At 44.7% G+C, this 16,558-nt stretch overlaps 1 protein-coding gene across 4 annotated transcripts in view; it reads right to left on the reverse strand.

Annotated features, from left to right (window-relative positions):
• Window positions 1-16,558, reverse strand: part of ELMO1 (engulfment and cell motility 1) — a 2,216,232-nt gene that overhangs the window by 903,754 nt on the left and 1,295,920 nt on the right. For all 4 annotated transcript variants that reach the window (XM_069613266.1, XM_069613267.1, XM_069613265.1 and 1 more), the window contains one exon: window positions 4,855-4,963. In XM_069613266.1, coding sequence (XP_069469367.1) covers window positions 4,855-4,963 — 109 coding nt within the window. The remainder of the gene's footprint in view (window positions 1-4,854; window positions 4,964-16,558) is intronic.

The raw sequence follows: 16,558 nt of genomic DNA on the forward strand, positions 1-16,558 counted from the left end.
ACTCTTCTCGAGGGGTCAGCCCAGCCGAGGGTTTTCCTTTCTCTGATGACGAGTTGGACTCGTGACGACAGTGGCTCTTCTTTTTCTTATGCGAAGACGAGGAAGAGTGGCTCCTTGAGTGTGAACGCTTCTTGGCCTTCCGTTGATGCTTTTCCTTCTCCATTTTGGGGGTGGGCCCTTCAATCTTGGCCTCGGAGGACAGTATGATCGACTGCGTCAGGGATTTCAGAGATGGTCGGCCCAAAGCAAGTTTGGAGGCACAATATTCACACAGGGACCTGAGTGCATTTTGGCACACAAGGCACATCCCTCTGTGTCATGATCCTTCCCCAGATACCACAGACAAATGTCGTGGGGGTCAGTCATCGACATTTTGGAATGCTGGTAAGTGCACCGTTTAAAACCTGAAATCCGGGGAGCAGATATCGTGATTGAGGTTTTTAGAAAATTTCATTTGAATTTCAGACAAAAAACAGCCGAAGACACAGGTCGTGTTCCTCACAGCAGCGTGTCGAGCACAAAGAAAAAATGTATTGAGGTAAGGGACGCAAGGTTCGGAGCCAACAATTGAGCACCGAGAAAGATGGAACAACGATTGAATCGAGGTCCACTATGCCCCCTGTTGACGTTTTCTGAAGCAGCAGATCTGGATGAGGATATGAGGAATCTGCAGGAAAAAAGCAATCCATTGAATGTTCCGCCTTGACAGGGTCTGTTTAGTCAGAGGATATGTTTAGTTATGGCACTGCCAGTATGGGCTCACATCTAAGACTCTAAAAGCTGGTCATCTTTTCTGATGTCCCTTGCCTGAGAGACATAGATGAAGACCTGCACTGGGTCCAGACGATGGAAACACTCCACCCACGTGGAGGGTGAGGCAGAGGAAAAAAAACAAGGGATGATGTGAGCGATGGAAAACCGAAACAACATTAGGAAGGAAAGATTGCCTTACTCTCAAGTCCCCTTCTGCTTGGAAAACATGAAGTAGTGAGGTATGACAGATAAACACATGGAGCCTACTCACCCATCTCGCGGAAGTGGCGCCCACAAGTAAAATCACCTTAAGCGTGAGAAACATTGATGAGCATGAATGATGAAGCTCAAACAGATCTCCCACGAGGAAAGGTGACACTAAATGCAAGTCCCATGCAGGACAATCCACTGGCATTGGGGAACGTTGTTACACAAACCCTGCAAAAATTGCATAACAGTGAGGATTGTGAAGAAAGAGCCTGGCTTAGGTGTCCTTTTTAAGACCACAGTGACAGCTAGATACCCTTTCAAGGAGCCAATCTGCATGCCCATCCAGGCCAAAGAAAGCAGTAAATCCCGAACAAAGGAGGTAGGACAGCTAAAATGATCCAAACCCCTCTCACTATACCAAGCTGACAATTTACGCCACCTGGAGACCTGAACTGATTTGGTGGCTGGCCTCCAGTAGTTTGGCTTCTTACAGAGGAGAGGAAGACAACCAGGGTAGGCCTGATCCCCCAAAGCTCCAGCAAATGTATGTTTTCCCAGGCTTCTGTGTGAGACAAGAGTCCATTCACTGTAAGGTCCAACAGGTGAGCAACCCAGCCCTTCATGGACGTGTCCATGAACATCAGTTGGGTGCCAAGGTTGCTCATTAAGTTGTTTTTCAGGGACCACCATACATGGTCTCGCGACACATTGTCTGTGTCCCTCAACAGGTCTGACCGGTTGCCCTGGAACTGAAACCACCGACATCGAAGTAGCCATTCTAGCGACCTCATGTGTAACTGGGCCTGATTCTGGGACTGAAAGATAAAAACCATCTGGAAGATGTTTCCCACTTGAGTATTGGGAGGCGATACCCTGATCAGAGGGATTCAGACAGCAACGCATCAGACTTATTGAAATGCAGGGAGCAGCCCAAACTGTGCAACAGGCTATATGTGTGGTACAGATGTGCTGACACCTGATCTGCAGAGTGAGCTCAGACATGCCAGTCATCTAGGTAAGGGAAGACATGTTTGCCTTTGAATCTGAGTGTGGCAGGCAATTTTTTTTGGCAATGTCCTGGTCCACCATAAGGATCGACAGTGGCTTCTCTCAGGCCTTCAACACTGGGACCCTACTGCCGGGTTGAAGAGCAGAAGAGCCTCTCTGCAAAGTCTCTCTGGGGCCAGAAAGATGTCCGGCTCTGGGGTAGAGTCGAGGCCATTTGCTTCCTGGAGGTCAGCAGCCGGGTGCTGTTAGTCCCTCCCTCTCCTTGGAACTCTTTGTGGAGTTCTTCCGTCCCTCGGAAGTAATGGGGATGCATGCCAAATGGGATAGGGTCAAACTTTTCCTCAAATATGACGAACATACACATCCCCATTAAGAGCAGAGCATATTCCTGGGGTGCACTAGTATCGGCAGCATGGAACAACGCTGATGGCAGTGACGGGAGTTGCCGGCAAGAGCTTGACGCAAGAGGGCAGAGCCACATGCTGCCAGGTCAAATACATGTCTGTTATTGCTGAGGACAAGCTCATAGGCATGCATTTGCAGCGTGGGGAGGATCTCTGCCAGCCTTCCCAAGCAAAGTGCGTTCTCCAGTCACCATTGGTGCCATGCCCAGAGCGAAGAGTTTGAACATCTTGAGCCAGAAACCCTCCCATCCATTGGTGTGGAGGATTGGGTGGGAAACAGTCCCTGGGTACTAGTTCCTCCAAGGAGTCTCTGGAACGCTGGATTTGATGAAGGAAGAAGAATGATGCTTTAAGGAGTCGCACGGTAGCAGGATCTCTTTCGGTGCTCCTTCGGTTCGTCCTTCTGGACTGATGAGTGGTCTTTCTGGTTTCTCCGCTCAGTGATGAGAGAATTTGTACGATCTGTTGCCATCCCTCTGGCAAAAGGTGACTAACTTTGCTACACGCTGTAGTAGTGCCATTGGGTGCATGGATTGGCATGAACCGCAATCGTACAGATCATGTTCTTCCCCCATATTGTGAAAAGTGTTCTAAAGGCAGCTGATGCCGGAGATCAAAGATGAGTCCTCGGTGGGAGGAAGGAATCCATTAGAAATGGGATTGCTAACAAATTCCAGGTATTGGCATCATGTGGCCAGGAATTCACATATGAGAAGAGAAATGCCCCTAGCATATGCAGGTTTTGTTATCATATACCCAGATGAACATGGCATTTGGATGGTATAACCATCCTGTGCCCAAGCAGCCCATTTCACATGCGTTTTCAACGTATGTTACATAGTTAGGGCATATGCCAAGCTAGTCGCTACATAGATTTTCCAACAAATCAAAAGGTGCTCAAATAATTTGTCAAGTTTTGTTATGGCAGATGCATTCACCATATCCTGGATGTTGCATTAATTACCTCAAGAACCAGAGGCATACATGGGGTAGGGCCTGAACCGGGCTGGGGGAAGAAGGGGGAGGGGCGAACCTGGCGGTGGGGAAGGCGGAGGGGAGAAAGGCCCACCCAAAGTCTGTAATTCTCCACACAGCACTGTGTGGGCATTTACAAATGTTAATGTCACTGCAGTGGGCCCAACTGCGTTAGTTTCAGGCCACACTTGTTAGACAATCCTGGCTACGCCTCTGTCAAGTACTTGTTATCCTCTTCCTGGCTTTGCTATCATATACCTAGGAATGACCTTTTTCCAAGTATCCATTAACTATTCAGGTACTCAGAGAAACATAGGGTATAGTAACAAGTGTCCAGGCTCCCACAACTTAAGCCAGCAGTGTTTACTCTTAAAACGCCCAGGCACTCCCACCACTTGCCAGATATTATGTGCCCAGGTGCATGCACTGTTTGGTCGTTATTGCCACAATGCTCCCGGTGCTCACCCCATTTACAGCCAGGAGTTAGGTTCTCAGAGCAAATGCCAGGTTTTGCCAACACTTGCCCAGCCATTCACACCAGACGCAAGACTTAACCATCAAATGACCTGTTACAAGCATCATTCACCAGGTACACATCATGCACCAGGCCCTACCCCCATGTGCCATGTTTTGTGATGGCGCTGTCATGCACTCACATCATGTGTCTGGCACTGCTGCCATGGCATGCCAGGCAGTCACGCCACATGGCAGGGCGGGGGGATGAGTGCGCAGGCTGAACACTGGAGTATTGAGCAGCTGTGTGCGTGCCTTGACAAAAGACAAATGACCGGACCACGAATAACATTTGATTTCTCATTTAAAAGCAGATCGAACATCATGATTTTTGCATAGCGCAAAGAATTGCCCTACTCTCGGAATTTTCCGCTGTTAATTGTCAGTGGGAAACTCGCAGTGGTGAATTATTAGACGCAGAACAATCGATGACTTAAGTTTAATTGGATGCTCCGTACATGCCTGAAAAGAGGCGGCATTCAGCCATCACCCAAGGACACAGGTAGCGCTATAGGACACACCGAGAACGCAGGACACTGCACTGATCTTTTTGAAAGAAGAGAAAAATCTGACTTCTATAAAAAAAAACAAAAAAAGACTTAGTTTCATTTTTTAAAAGTATCTGGTATACCAAGAATCTATGTTCAAGGAGCAGCAGGGCCCATTACTACGAACATTCATAGTAGCAGTCCCCCCTCTCTCTCCAACATTAGCAACAGAATGGTGGTGTGAGGTGTCCTAGAGACCAGGTCAAAGACATTAGGATGTGGTTGGTGCTTGACTGGTAATCGGCAGCCCCATGTATATAGTCACACTACACATTATTACTCTCTGAGCCGTAGACGGCCAGAGTCTCGGCAGGCCCCGGTCTTTTAGTCCAGCGTGACGGCAGATTACATGCCAGGCTTCCAGACTTCAGGGTCTGCATTTTAGCCACCATTGGACCACCCCTCCACTAACGTATCTGTCATGTAAGGCGAGAGTGACTTACGCAATTCTCCCACTTTGAGGATTTCACAAAGCATCTTGGTAAGCTCGATACTGCTGCGACCGAAAGGGCACTCGTGCTTGTCTTCCCGGCTGCTGTTTTCTAGAACAATCTGTGGTGACAAAAAAAGAAACATTTACCAATAAGTAATGCGCCATCGTTTCTTTCTACGAAAGGCGCGCCAGGGGAAGCAGGCAGGGCATGATTTCGTTGACAGGCTTTCCATTGAAACGTATTTCATTATTTGAAATTTAAAATATAAATATTACAATCAGACCCTTGAGAGAAGCAGCAACACGTTGCATAAAAGTAATGTTACATATGACTAAGGAACCTTGATGTATTCATAATGGAGAGAGGGGCTGTGGACTATGAATGTCAGGGTGACAGGGAAGGTCATATGAGAGAGTGTGGGCGAAGAAATACCCATTTACAGGGGGAAAAAAATTCAAAACACAAGTAAATTAAACCTTTCCAAGCATGCATCAATGAAGTAAAGTGACATTTGAAACATGTCCCAACTGTTATATATAAAAGACTGGCATGACTGCACTTGCACCCTCATGGCATCTGCCTCAAGAAACATTAATTACCAGCCATGTCACACTAGTAACCCTCAAACCTATGGAGTGATGCTGCTGAAAATAAAAAATAAATAAAAAATGGTGTCCTCCATTTCAGGCACATTTTGGGAGAAATACATTAAGAGGGCTAAGGTCTTCAACACCAAATGCTTGCTGAGGACACCACGCTGATGTTGCTTGGCCTCCATGCGGGCCCTGAGGACTGCAAGATGGTGGTGGACTATCTGAAGACAGTGCCCTGCTGGATTCAGACTCACTGGCTGTGAATAAATGGTTGACAACCCAACACCCTGCCCCTGGGCTGCCCAATCACAGTCACTTTCAATGGTCGGGCAACCTTTGTCCGAAACCAGTCACCATCGGGCAAGTTTGAACCCTAGGAGATGTTCTCTGGGTGTTCCTTAGAGTTGAAGGTTAGAGTGATCACTCTACCAACATATTTCCATCTTTGGACCTCTCAAAGATCTTCCCTCAACACAGCATCGTAGAATGCTGGCGGTGTAGAACCCACATCTCACAAAAGTCCAATATTGTATAGATGTGTATTTAAATATTTTCAAGAAATTGCACCTTCAACTACAAGCTGTGTACGACGAGGCATGCTGTGTAATATTTGGCCTCAAAAAGTGTTATCAGTGATCAATAGCCGAAAACGTCTCACTTGTCTTAATTACTGTTGAATCTCAATTTCAAACAAGAGCCATGAACCTATTGTGGAAAATGCTAAAGAAAACAGCTCCTGAATTACTGGTGTGAGCTCAGTCTGTACCCTTCCCTGTGATCGTCAATCTCGCAGTCAGGCACAGCCCTAAACCTACAATATCCCAAATAGCACCAGAAAGTCACCAGAGGAAAAAAGTAACTGACATCTACTGGGTGAGAGGGCCTTGGGGAAGCGGAGAAAACAACTTACTAAACAACTTCAACATATCGCCCCTCTAAAATCAAACACATGTTTCACTTTGCAGGGAGATAAGCATTTGTCTTACATTGTGTCTAGTTTCTGTGTGCATTACAATGGCATGTTGGGTCAGTTTATTGTTTTGTATTGAAAATGAATCATGGCTTGAGCATGGTATGTTACCTTAAATTGTACAACTGTGTTGTCAATTTGTGTAGCTGTTTTTTGGGAAGGACTTTGACGTTTTCTTGTATGGCTACCCACACACCAGCCAACACATCATAAATGCAGTAAAAGGAGTTTCAAACCATCCTAGCGTAGGACGAGCGAGCAAGTTAAAGGCTCCGCAAAGGTCCTCTATTTCTTGGCTTACGAATACTCTTCACTTCGCTGCTCGTTTGAATCGAAAATTCAGTCATCTAAGCATCTGGATTACAAATGGGTTACTCCCGGCAATACACAATAGTCCAAAAATATATGAACAGAGATGATCCATATTTTCCAAATGAGCCAACACAGGGTTCAGCTCAATGTTCTTGTTCTTCCAGCATTTTACAAGGCACCGTGGACGACTAATCTAATACCTTAACACAGCGGCAGCTCTGCAGATCCTCATAAAACAAATCTTAAAAATTACACCGCATAACACAATTTGCCACGGCATAGTCTCTGGTATTCCAAGATATGAAAAAGTAATTTGAGCTTGGTTAACGCGCAACACCCTTAAGCTCTCAAGCACAGCAAGGACAGGTATTAGCATTTTCCATGAGAAATTGTACGGTGGTAGGAAACGCTGCTGTAAATCAAGCCTGGGCCTCCAGCTCACACGCAGAGCATTAAAGAGGATACACCACCTTCATGAAGTCTCTTTTAAAAGTATTAGCACCCCGATCAGCACCCCTTTTATTCCCAGAACTAGATATATACAGTAGAAATTTGGAGACAAATACACAAAGCACAGACTATGATTAAAGCAAAGAGCAGGCGATCAAGGTGTGATGATTTTAGAGCAGGCGATCAAGGTGTGATGATTTTAATTTATAAAGACACTGCACACTCTTAGTTCTAGTGGCCCTCTACCCTCTTATTATATTTAATAACTCCCATTTCTCACATTATCTCATTTTTGCAGGTTCCTATTCCTCCTGCCCCCCACTTATCTTCTTTTAATGTAAGTTTCTCCTGTAATCCCTCTTCCATCACATGCCCCGCCCTGATCCTATTTTCCCATTTATCCTAGTTCTTTCATCCCATTCTTTCTCAGCATACCTCCTCACCAAAATAAGTCTCGTGTGCCTGCAAATATGTCTTCTTTCATCTCCCTCCTACTTACTCAATGTCCATCCTTCTCTTTCCAAGTGTGCCTAGTGCTCATTTTTTTAATCCTGTGATGAATGTGGAAACTGGCAAGAGAATACCTTTGAGAAGTCTGTTGTCCCTGGTTGTAGGCCGGTGATCTTGCACACGGCACTGTGGCTGGCTGAAAAGCATCACAGAGAAGAAAGGGTGGGATCATCGTCCGGTCGTGGTGAGGATGGGGTTCACGGCATCGTAGATGTATGAGATGCACCATTGATAGATTGAGCGATAAACAGAGGAGGGTTATTCAGTTGCAGGGAGAACCAGGGAATTTCCAGAGAGTGGCATTAACTCCGGAGTGGGGACTGGATGCCCGAGATAGAACAGTGTCTCAGACTATGAACAAGCCACAGTTTGACATAATGAGACCAGGAGAATGCATGTGGCTTGTTGGGGTGGTCAGCAAAGGTCCCCACGATCAAGAGGGGTTTATGTTGTGGACATCATATTTGTGACTGGGGGTGTGGTGAAGTGAGTGCGATGTTGCAATTTCCTAAGTATCCAGTGTAGTTCATTGTGAACGTGATAATACATTAGTGTTACTTTTTGGTTAAAGTTGAAACATATTGGATTGCACATGCATAGAAAGATAAAATGCTGAAACCACAAAACTAAATATAGAGACGATGAGACATCATGTGCTATGGAGTGCCCAGGAGCAGGCACAAGGATTTTCATAATGCACTTGCGGGAAAGGGGGGTCTGTCCTGGAGAATCCACTGTAAAAGAAAGATAGTAATTATTTAACAGGTATGCACACTGCAAAAACATTTAAAGGGGATTTATGAATGTACATGTAGTGGGCTTTTTAAAAACAGATTAAAGCATGGCAGTCAGAGGTTGACTTTGAGAAACTGGTTCTGCAGAGTTTCAAAGGCCAGAGGATAGGTAAATAAGTAACTACTGAAAACTGTAGTAACTACTACTAACTGAAAGAGGCGGGCATGGCTTTTATGGCCTGATAGTATCACAGAAAGTAGATGTAATCTCTTGAAAGGATGGGAGCTTGACAGAGGGTTTTCGCTATTTGTTTTTGACCAGCTGTAAAACATGGGGTGAAGCAATGCTTGAGGGTAAAGTAATCAAAACCCAGCAGTTTCAATTGTATTCTCAAACTGTGCCGTGTGCGATGAAATGGCAGTTATTTAGACGCTCTGGGAGGATGTCAGGCTGGTGGACTTATTTGAGGATGACACTCCCATACCCTTCACTGAGGTTAATGTAATGCTGGGGATGGCAGGGTCTGACTGGTTGCAATACCAAACCCTTCACTCTATTATTGTCCACATAACACGAGAGACACTAGACTGGCAGAACCCTACCAATGTCAGAGAGATGTAATGAGGGATCCCACAGAATACCCCAGACTCAAAACGATTTACTCCCTTAGCATGCACAACTATAAAATAAACATAACCCTGGCGACTATGCGGAGTGAAGACCTAGGGGTAGAAATTACGGTGGGAGATGTCTACGATTCCTTTACAATAATTCCTCAAGTGTCTGCCAACCTTAGACAGAGAGATACAATTTAAGATTACTCAGAGGACCTACCTTCATCCCAGCCAGACTCTATAGCATGGGCATTGCAATGAGTGCCGAATGCTGGTTAGGCTGATGTAGGGTCGGAACTATGGGTCATATGTTCTGGCATTGCCTCAAACTGTTGCTACTCTGGTCAAAAGGTGGCACAGGAATGTCAGGGATTGCCAGGCACTACAGTTTGGATGACCCCGTCCACTATGCTATTTGGGCACGGAATTGAACATTGGCATGATGACGCCCCGTCTCGCAGACTGACTAACCTGGTCTCCTCTCAGCTGAGAAAGTCGTCCTGCTGGAGTGGAAAAACCCAAACCCACTATCAATCTGACATTTTCACCAAAATATGCGCTGCTGAGCGTAGTGGCTTCTGCATGTCCGCACGGCCAGACCGGGCCGATACGTTCTGAGACCTGGCAGGCCTATTTTTTTATGCCAGAAATATCATCATCAACATAGACCGGAGTGACAGTGACTTAGTAATATCACACACACAATGGCAAGAGAACACCCTATCATTTTGGTTGTTTGTATTCTGTTTTGATTGGTTTTGCCCCCTCTACTATTGTGCCTGGTTTCATTGGATGCTACATTTAAGGAGGGAGAGGGGGGAATGTGGGGATCGTTGCGTTGGAGATTATGAATGGTGTTGACTGCGTTTTGCAAAGAGTCATGGTTTTGATTGATACTGCAAATGCTTTCAATTGCACAGTGGGCAGGTATGCCCGTTCTGTACTTTTCTGTTGGAGCTTCTGAATTAATAAACAGATTAAATCAAAAAGAATTTTCAATAGAGCCAGGAAATCAGGACAGATGAGATAGCTATCATTAGTTCAAAGAGAAGCTGTTTACTCAGGCTGCTTAATATCGTTTGAAGACACTATGCAGACTATGTGAAATCATGTTTAAGGTTAAAGGGCCGAGGCCAGTTATTACTAGTAATGAATTATGTTTACACACTGTTTTGATGATTTCATGACCTAGCACAGACAAATCCTAAAAGAAGGTGTGTTTTACACATGACCTGAAGATGGTAGTTAAATTAACAGCTACCAATGAGAATGCATGAATTGGAGAAAGATGGGATTTCTTTGAAGAGGTTTTGTCCAATCACATGTGGCAGGTGGATTGTAATATATATGGGGGTGTTTTAACTGTTGCAAAATTGTATATAATGTGTCAACTTATATGGTTCAGTGACACTGGGTTAGTTTGACTTTACGGCGTCATCTAACTGCTCCCCAGCCGATTGTATAATAAACTTGATTTACGTACAAAACGTAAACTCGTTCCTCAGGTGGTGAGGGCCACTTGGGTTAAGGTGATTAGGGGTCCGCCCCTAGAGGCTGAGAAAAATAGTGCAAGAGTGGGAGCCATTACCTGCTGCAGCCAAGGGAAGAATTCCCTAAAGAAGTGCTTTGACTTGCGGAGTGAGCTGAAAGTGTATAGAATGAGAAGAAACCAGCAGGGGTCCAAATGAAATGGAGATACAAGGGAGAGACTGTAGATAGATACCTGCACCTAGCATAGGAGGAAGCTGTGAAGTGGGAAGGAAGATAGGAGACTGAGCAGGGAGAACATGGGGACAGAGCAGAAACCCTAGGAGTAAATTGACATGAGGTTCTGGAATACTAGGCACAAGGTGAGAGTAAAAAGTGTGAAAATCCAGAGGGTGTTTCACTGCCCAGACCCCCGGGGATCCCTTACTCAGGTAGGCAGGGCACGGCCATCATCTTGGGATCCAGTCCCTGGGAGTGGCCAAGTACAGGAGGATCACCTGGGTGAAGGATCCTTGGGGAGTGGAGGAGGAACGGTCGATGGTGAGACATGGTATCCCCCCTTTCCGAATACCCTTGTTCCAGCCTATTTTTTAGGATAGTCCAACTTCCTAGATTACCCCCCCTTCCTACACAAACACTAATCCGAGGAAGAGGAGGTCTGAGTCTAAAATAAGTACCACCCATGTAACACATTGGACATGTCCCACTTAAAAGATCAGTCAGGGTCAGGCACTTGATCTTAATTACATACACCTGGTACCTATCAGCTCTCACCACATGGTTAAAAGGTGCAACACTGAGACACACTCTGAGCAAAGCAATGCATGAGAAGGAGCAGTTCTTCCAGGGCAACGGCGAACCAGGCGGAGCAGACCAACAGTCCGAGAGGCGGAACTGAGAAACCTTGGACACCCCGGCGAGAGATCTTTACCTCCAAAGGGCCTTGAAAGTTGCGCAAGGAAGCCCAGCCAGAGAGAAGAGACAAACCTCCTTTGTGTTTCAAGGATACCAGCCACCCTGCTGGGTGAATGGAAGATTTGGTGAGGTGTTGGGACAATTGTAGTATTAGCCTTGACTTCAGGATCAAAGCGGCGAAAGACGAAAATTAATTAACATAGCCGGTGAGTTGATGAAAGCAATGAAAGCCCAGTCGGTGTTAAACGAAACTTGATGAACAGTATCCGATGAATGAAGGATGCGCATGTGCCGATAAGACGTGAGAGAAAGCAAAGCATTGTAAAGAGCTGTAAAATAAAGATACAGAGCAACAGAGTGGTCCGGCAAAACAAGATTGCCCAATCAAAAAGTCTCGGTGAAATGTCTGATGCCGTAGAAGCGGCGGGAAGAAAAAGAAACTGAGATGCATGATATTTAGGTTTGATTCCGGCAGAGGGAAACCTGGATATGAGAGATATCTTTGAACTTTGAAATAAGTACTGTGCCTGAAAACTACATTTACCAAGAGGCATTGGTGTAGGAGAGAAAAAGTGACGTTTGAGGAAAGGTCGATGTGGTCACACCGAGGTAAAACCAAAAGCCTTGTAGTTTTGGCAAGTCTTCGACAGCAAAAGGAAAGTGAAAGGAGGCTTGAGCCCGACAGAGGGAAGCCTATGAAGGTGTGATTGAAGCTTGGGGAAGGGAACCCCCACAAATTGTGATTGAAACGGTTGAGCCTGGCAGAGGGAAACCTGTACTGAATTGTGGTAACCAGAAGGAAACAAACTTTTGTTAAACTGCATTACAAGTTAAAAGATGACCTGGGCTGGAGTAAGAAAAAGCTGTGAGGTCCAGAGATAAACTAGTGACTTAGTTGGCACTGGTCCACAAAACAAACTGCATCCTTGTGTCCGAAGCCATAGTGTGTCGCAAGCTCCAAGTGTGCCACAAAACGTGGGGAAGGGAGTTTACTCAGCCATACTGACATTTCATTTAAACACTGATTTTCCTTTTTGAATTACACATTCCCTTTAGACATTTATTGTATCAGAAAGAGGGCCGGTATTAGGTTTATTAGTATAGGCCCTTTTATTTTGACTAAGGACTGACTAGGACTGTATTTTCTTTTTATTTGATGGTCTAGAATACTACCATCTTAGTAATAGAGCAAAATAGGAGTTTTCCAACCCCTTTTAAAGGTTTTGAAACTTAAAGCTCTTGTGTCAGTGTCTACTTGTGATACCATGCCTCAGACATTGAGTCTTTATCCCCCGATTGACACGAGAAAGGCATCCTGGGACACACAGTAGGATTCTCAGATCGAATGGAAAAAGGCAAAAAGAGCGAGAAAATTGAAAAATCTATCACAAAGTTAAGAGTTAACTTTATAATGTTAATCTATCATTTGTTTCGTTCGGTCGAAAGGAATTATTTTATTAAAAATGTTTATACAGTGTGGCACATATTAAATGCAACATATTGCTGTAGAATTTGGGACACAAGTACTAACAAATATACTCTTAAAATGTGAACAGTAAAAATCATCCAAAGCAGTGTTCATGGCAACATAATAATTTCCTCAAAAACAACAACCTCCATATCCCTCAAGAAACCCAAGATCCAGAGGTTGAATGACAAATAGATGGGATTGTTGGTCTGAATGATCTCTGCATGAGGCAAACTATCTGGAAAAGAGTCCACGCATCCAGGGAAAGCCAATGCCTTAGGACAGATGCGATGTGGTCAAATTTTCTGATCCCTTGTCCAAGTCTGGCTGCAGCGAGACAAATGGCTTTCAGAGAAGCAAGTGTGGATTCAGGAAGACTCACAAGAATAACATTCCCCGGGTCGATCCTTGCGAGGACCACAGATTGAACTAATACTTGGAAATCAACAGAAAAAACAGTATGTTCTCACAATCTTTCAGCTCCTCCCACTTTTATGGACCTTTATGCCCCCCCCAGCAGTCTTTCATTGCCACTCTTATTTTGGCTCCATCACTTGGTATCCATTTCCCATTACTGCTTGTGGTGGTCGACGAGAGGAATATAGACGTAGCCCCGTTATGGCTTTCAAGGCCAAAGCAGACCAAGTAGCAATGACATTGCCAGACCTATAATAAACTGCCTAAGGCAAAATCACCAGAAGAGAAGCATTCTCAAACCATGCACACAGGATATGGAACACCATTCCCATTCATATAGGGCTTGTCCCAATGCTTCTGCACTGCAGGGAGGAATTATAGAAACATCTCTTGAAAGAGCACCTCATTGCTCTCGGATAAAGAATCTGGCATCAAACATTGGCATCAAACCTCACCTCCATGCCTACTTTATGCATTCCCCTGCTCATACAATACTCAATACGCCATTGCTCCCTAGTTAGATGTGTGCATTATGTGAAAATGCATACATATTATTAAACCAATAGCCCAACTTGCTTGGAGACTCAAATATTTGCAGTAACCCACCTCCCAGCAGCCAATTATCATCCTTGTATAATGATGCAATAAAATATAATTACACATCAGAGATGGGTTAGAAAATGCCGGTGCCTTATCTGAAATGACAGAGCAGAACGATATATGTAACTGCTTATATGCTTATACATTTTTATACTATACAACTCCAACATATGTAAGTGGGTTAACTTATCAGAACATATAACCATGCTCTTTGTAGAAAATGTTAGTCAAGGTTTTTGCAAAATTACAAAATACTCATCATGCAAGGTTCGGGTATCAACTGACCAGGAACCGACATCTCTTTTAAAGAAGCTTTCATTGGAGAAAAGTATGTAAAAGCATGGTCAAAACATGCATGCACCAACTAAAATATTCAGGATGGATACTCTCGCCGAGAGTCAGTGTAGTGTCTTGGTAACAATGGAGGGAAGGGTTTCTCAGTGGAAAATAAAGTGTTGAAGCAAAAGTCTCCAAGATCAGGACCAGGTTCTTTTTAGTCATCTCTTGTTGGTCTCCAGGTGTTCGCAAACTCTGGTGTTGCGTGCTTTGAGGGGTTTGGGAAACCCACTCTCAATCTCAATCCTAGCGCCCTTCTTAAATTACCAGGTAGGTCAGTTTGTTGGGCTACCTTTTGGATGGGGGAGTTTGAGGTTGAGGTTTTGCACCAGGGGAGCATCCAGCACCCTCTCAGATATTTCCATCTATTGGGAGCACTAGTACCTGGCGTTCCGGCAGAGCCACAGAGGAGGAGAATCTGGTCTGCCTAGAAGCAGAGTCCCCTGGAGCTGAATAATCTCTTCCTACTATGGTATGCACCTCCGACCCATTCTCTGCCTGAACCTCACTTACACACCCAGTCATGTGTTTGATCCTCCTGCCAAACTCCTGCCTATGGCAAACCAGGCCTGCCAAAAAGGCCCTTCTCTGCCGATCTCTCAAGCTCCTCGGTCCTGCTACATCCTCCTGATGTTGTTCCACTCATATTCCTCTCAACCGCCTGCTGGCAATCTTGGCTCTCCTCTTTACATCCTCCTACCATTTCTCAATATTCTCCTGCCTCCTCCTCATCTTCTGCAGCCTCCTTTGTCTCCCTCCTCACCTCCAGTTTCCTCTCAAAACTTTCTTTGCAATTGTTTGCATACTTCTCCACCTCCTACCGAAAACCTCCTGATAATCTACAACTGTCTGATATTCGCCATCAGCTCCTCCTTGCATACACCAACTTCCTCCTTAGGATTTTCAAGCACTTGCAGGACTGCCCTGTCAACCTTATTTGAACTACCACCAACCTCCTGTTTTCCTTCTCTACTAACTGTGAGATTGGCATCATGGAAGGAGACAGAGACAACGGATTAAAGTTGAACAATAGTATTTTATTAAAGAAAAGATCAGGATGGAGTTAGCCCTAACATGCCCCCTACTAAGGTGGGATTTCCCTACCTAAAGAAACTAAGGATAGTCTGTGTCCATATGTCCAACTTAAATGTCTGTCTGTGTCCAAATCCTATTCTGGCCCTCACAACTACTACAACAAACAATGTGTAGGGATATCAACCAGAAACTCAAATAGTGTTCCAAACAAAGTTCTGAGGTGATGGTTCCAGCTCTGGCTTACTTACTTTTCAGATTCCTTTCCCAAATGTCAATAAGTTCACCACATGGGCCAGTTTATCTTCCTTTGAATATTATAAGAAACACAGATGTATACCTTTGTGACAGTCCGGGTGCTCTTCCTCAAGTTCAACACCGTTCTAGGGTAACACTGTTCCAGGGCAACAACAAATGTCAATACCAAAAGAAATATCTTGTAACTTTGTCTTTCAACTGTACTTTAGTAATTCTTTATAACTCAGGATTCCATTCCCCAAGTCTGATGTTCATCATTAATTGTTTTCCTGCTTTCAGCAAAGTAAGCTTCCTTGTTGGCATGGAGATGTTCTCTGGTCTAGGTGCAGTTTTAGACCACATAGGGCCACACATTACAGGTCCTCCCAAGTTTCTTTCGGAATTGAATAGGTAGCTCAATACAGTTTCCTAAAATGCAGCTTCAACACTTTAGCACATAAGCTGTTTCTTAACATTGATTCTGCTGCATTTAAAGTGTATTGTTCAATGTTTCTGCCTCTTAATTTCAGTTCATTGTCAATTGTACCTTATCTTACTTCATTCCATTCAAATAAGTCATTCAGTCTTCCATAGGTGTTGCTTTCACTTACAAAGGTAGCTTTTATTTAATAAAGGTAGCTTTGCTAGTTTTTTTCAATTTTGTAGTCAAATGAACGTCACCTGGCTTACTTTTTTCATTCAGTTTGATAAGTTACTTTCACTTGTTTCATTCAGTTCGGTATTCAATAGAAGCAAATTTCACTCATTTCACTGTCCATGCTTTGTAAGTTCACTTGATTCCATACCCCGCTACTCTGTTCATGGGTTTCCAGAGCTCTCCGGTGAGTAAAGTGTCCCCAACACTTACCCAGGAATTGCCGCTCCTTCCGACGGCTTTTCCCCTTCTGCAGGAAAGCCTGCTTGCCGGACGCTCCTCGCAGCACTCTCCGGCAAGCATGATGAGCCTCGCTGACACAGTCTGACAGCTCCTGCTGTTCACCTTCTGTTTAGAGGCTTCTCCAACCTGTATGACTCC

Source organism: Ambystoma mexicanum, chromosome 5p (assembly GCF_040938575.1).
Source record: "Ambystoma mexicanum isolate Mex_15411 chromosome 5p, UKY_AmexF1_1, whole genome shotgun sequence".
Classification (NCBI taxonomy): Eukaryota; Metazoa; Chordata; class Amphibia; order Caudata; family Ambystomatidae; genus Ambystoma; species Ambystoma mexicanum.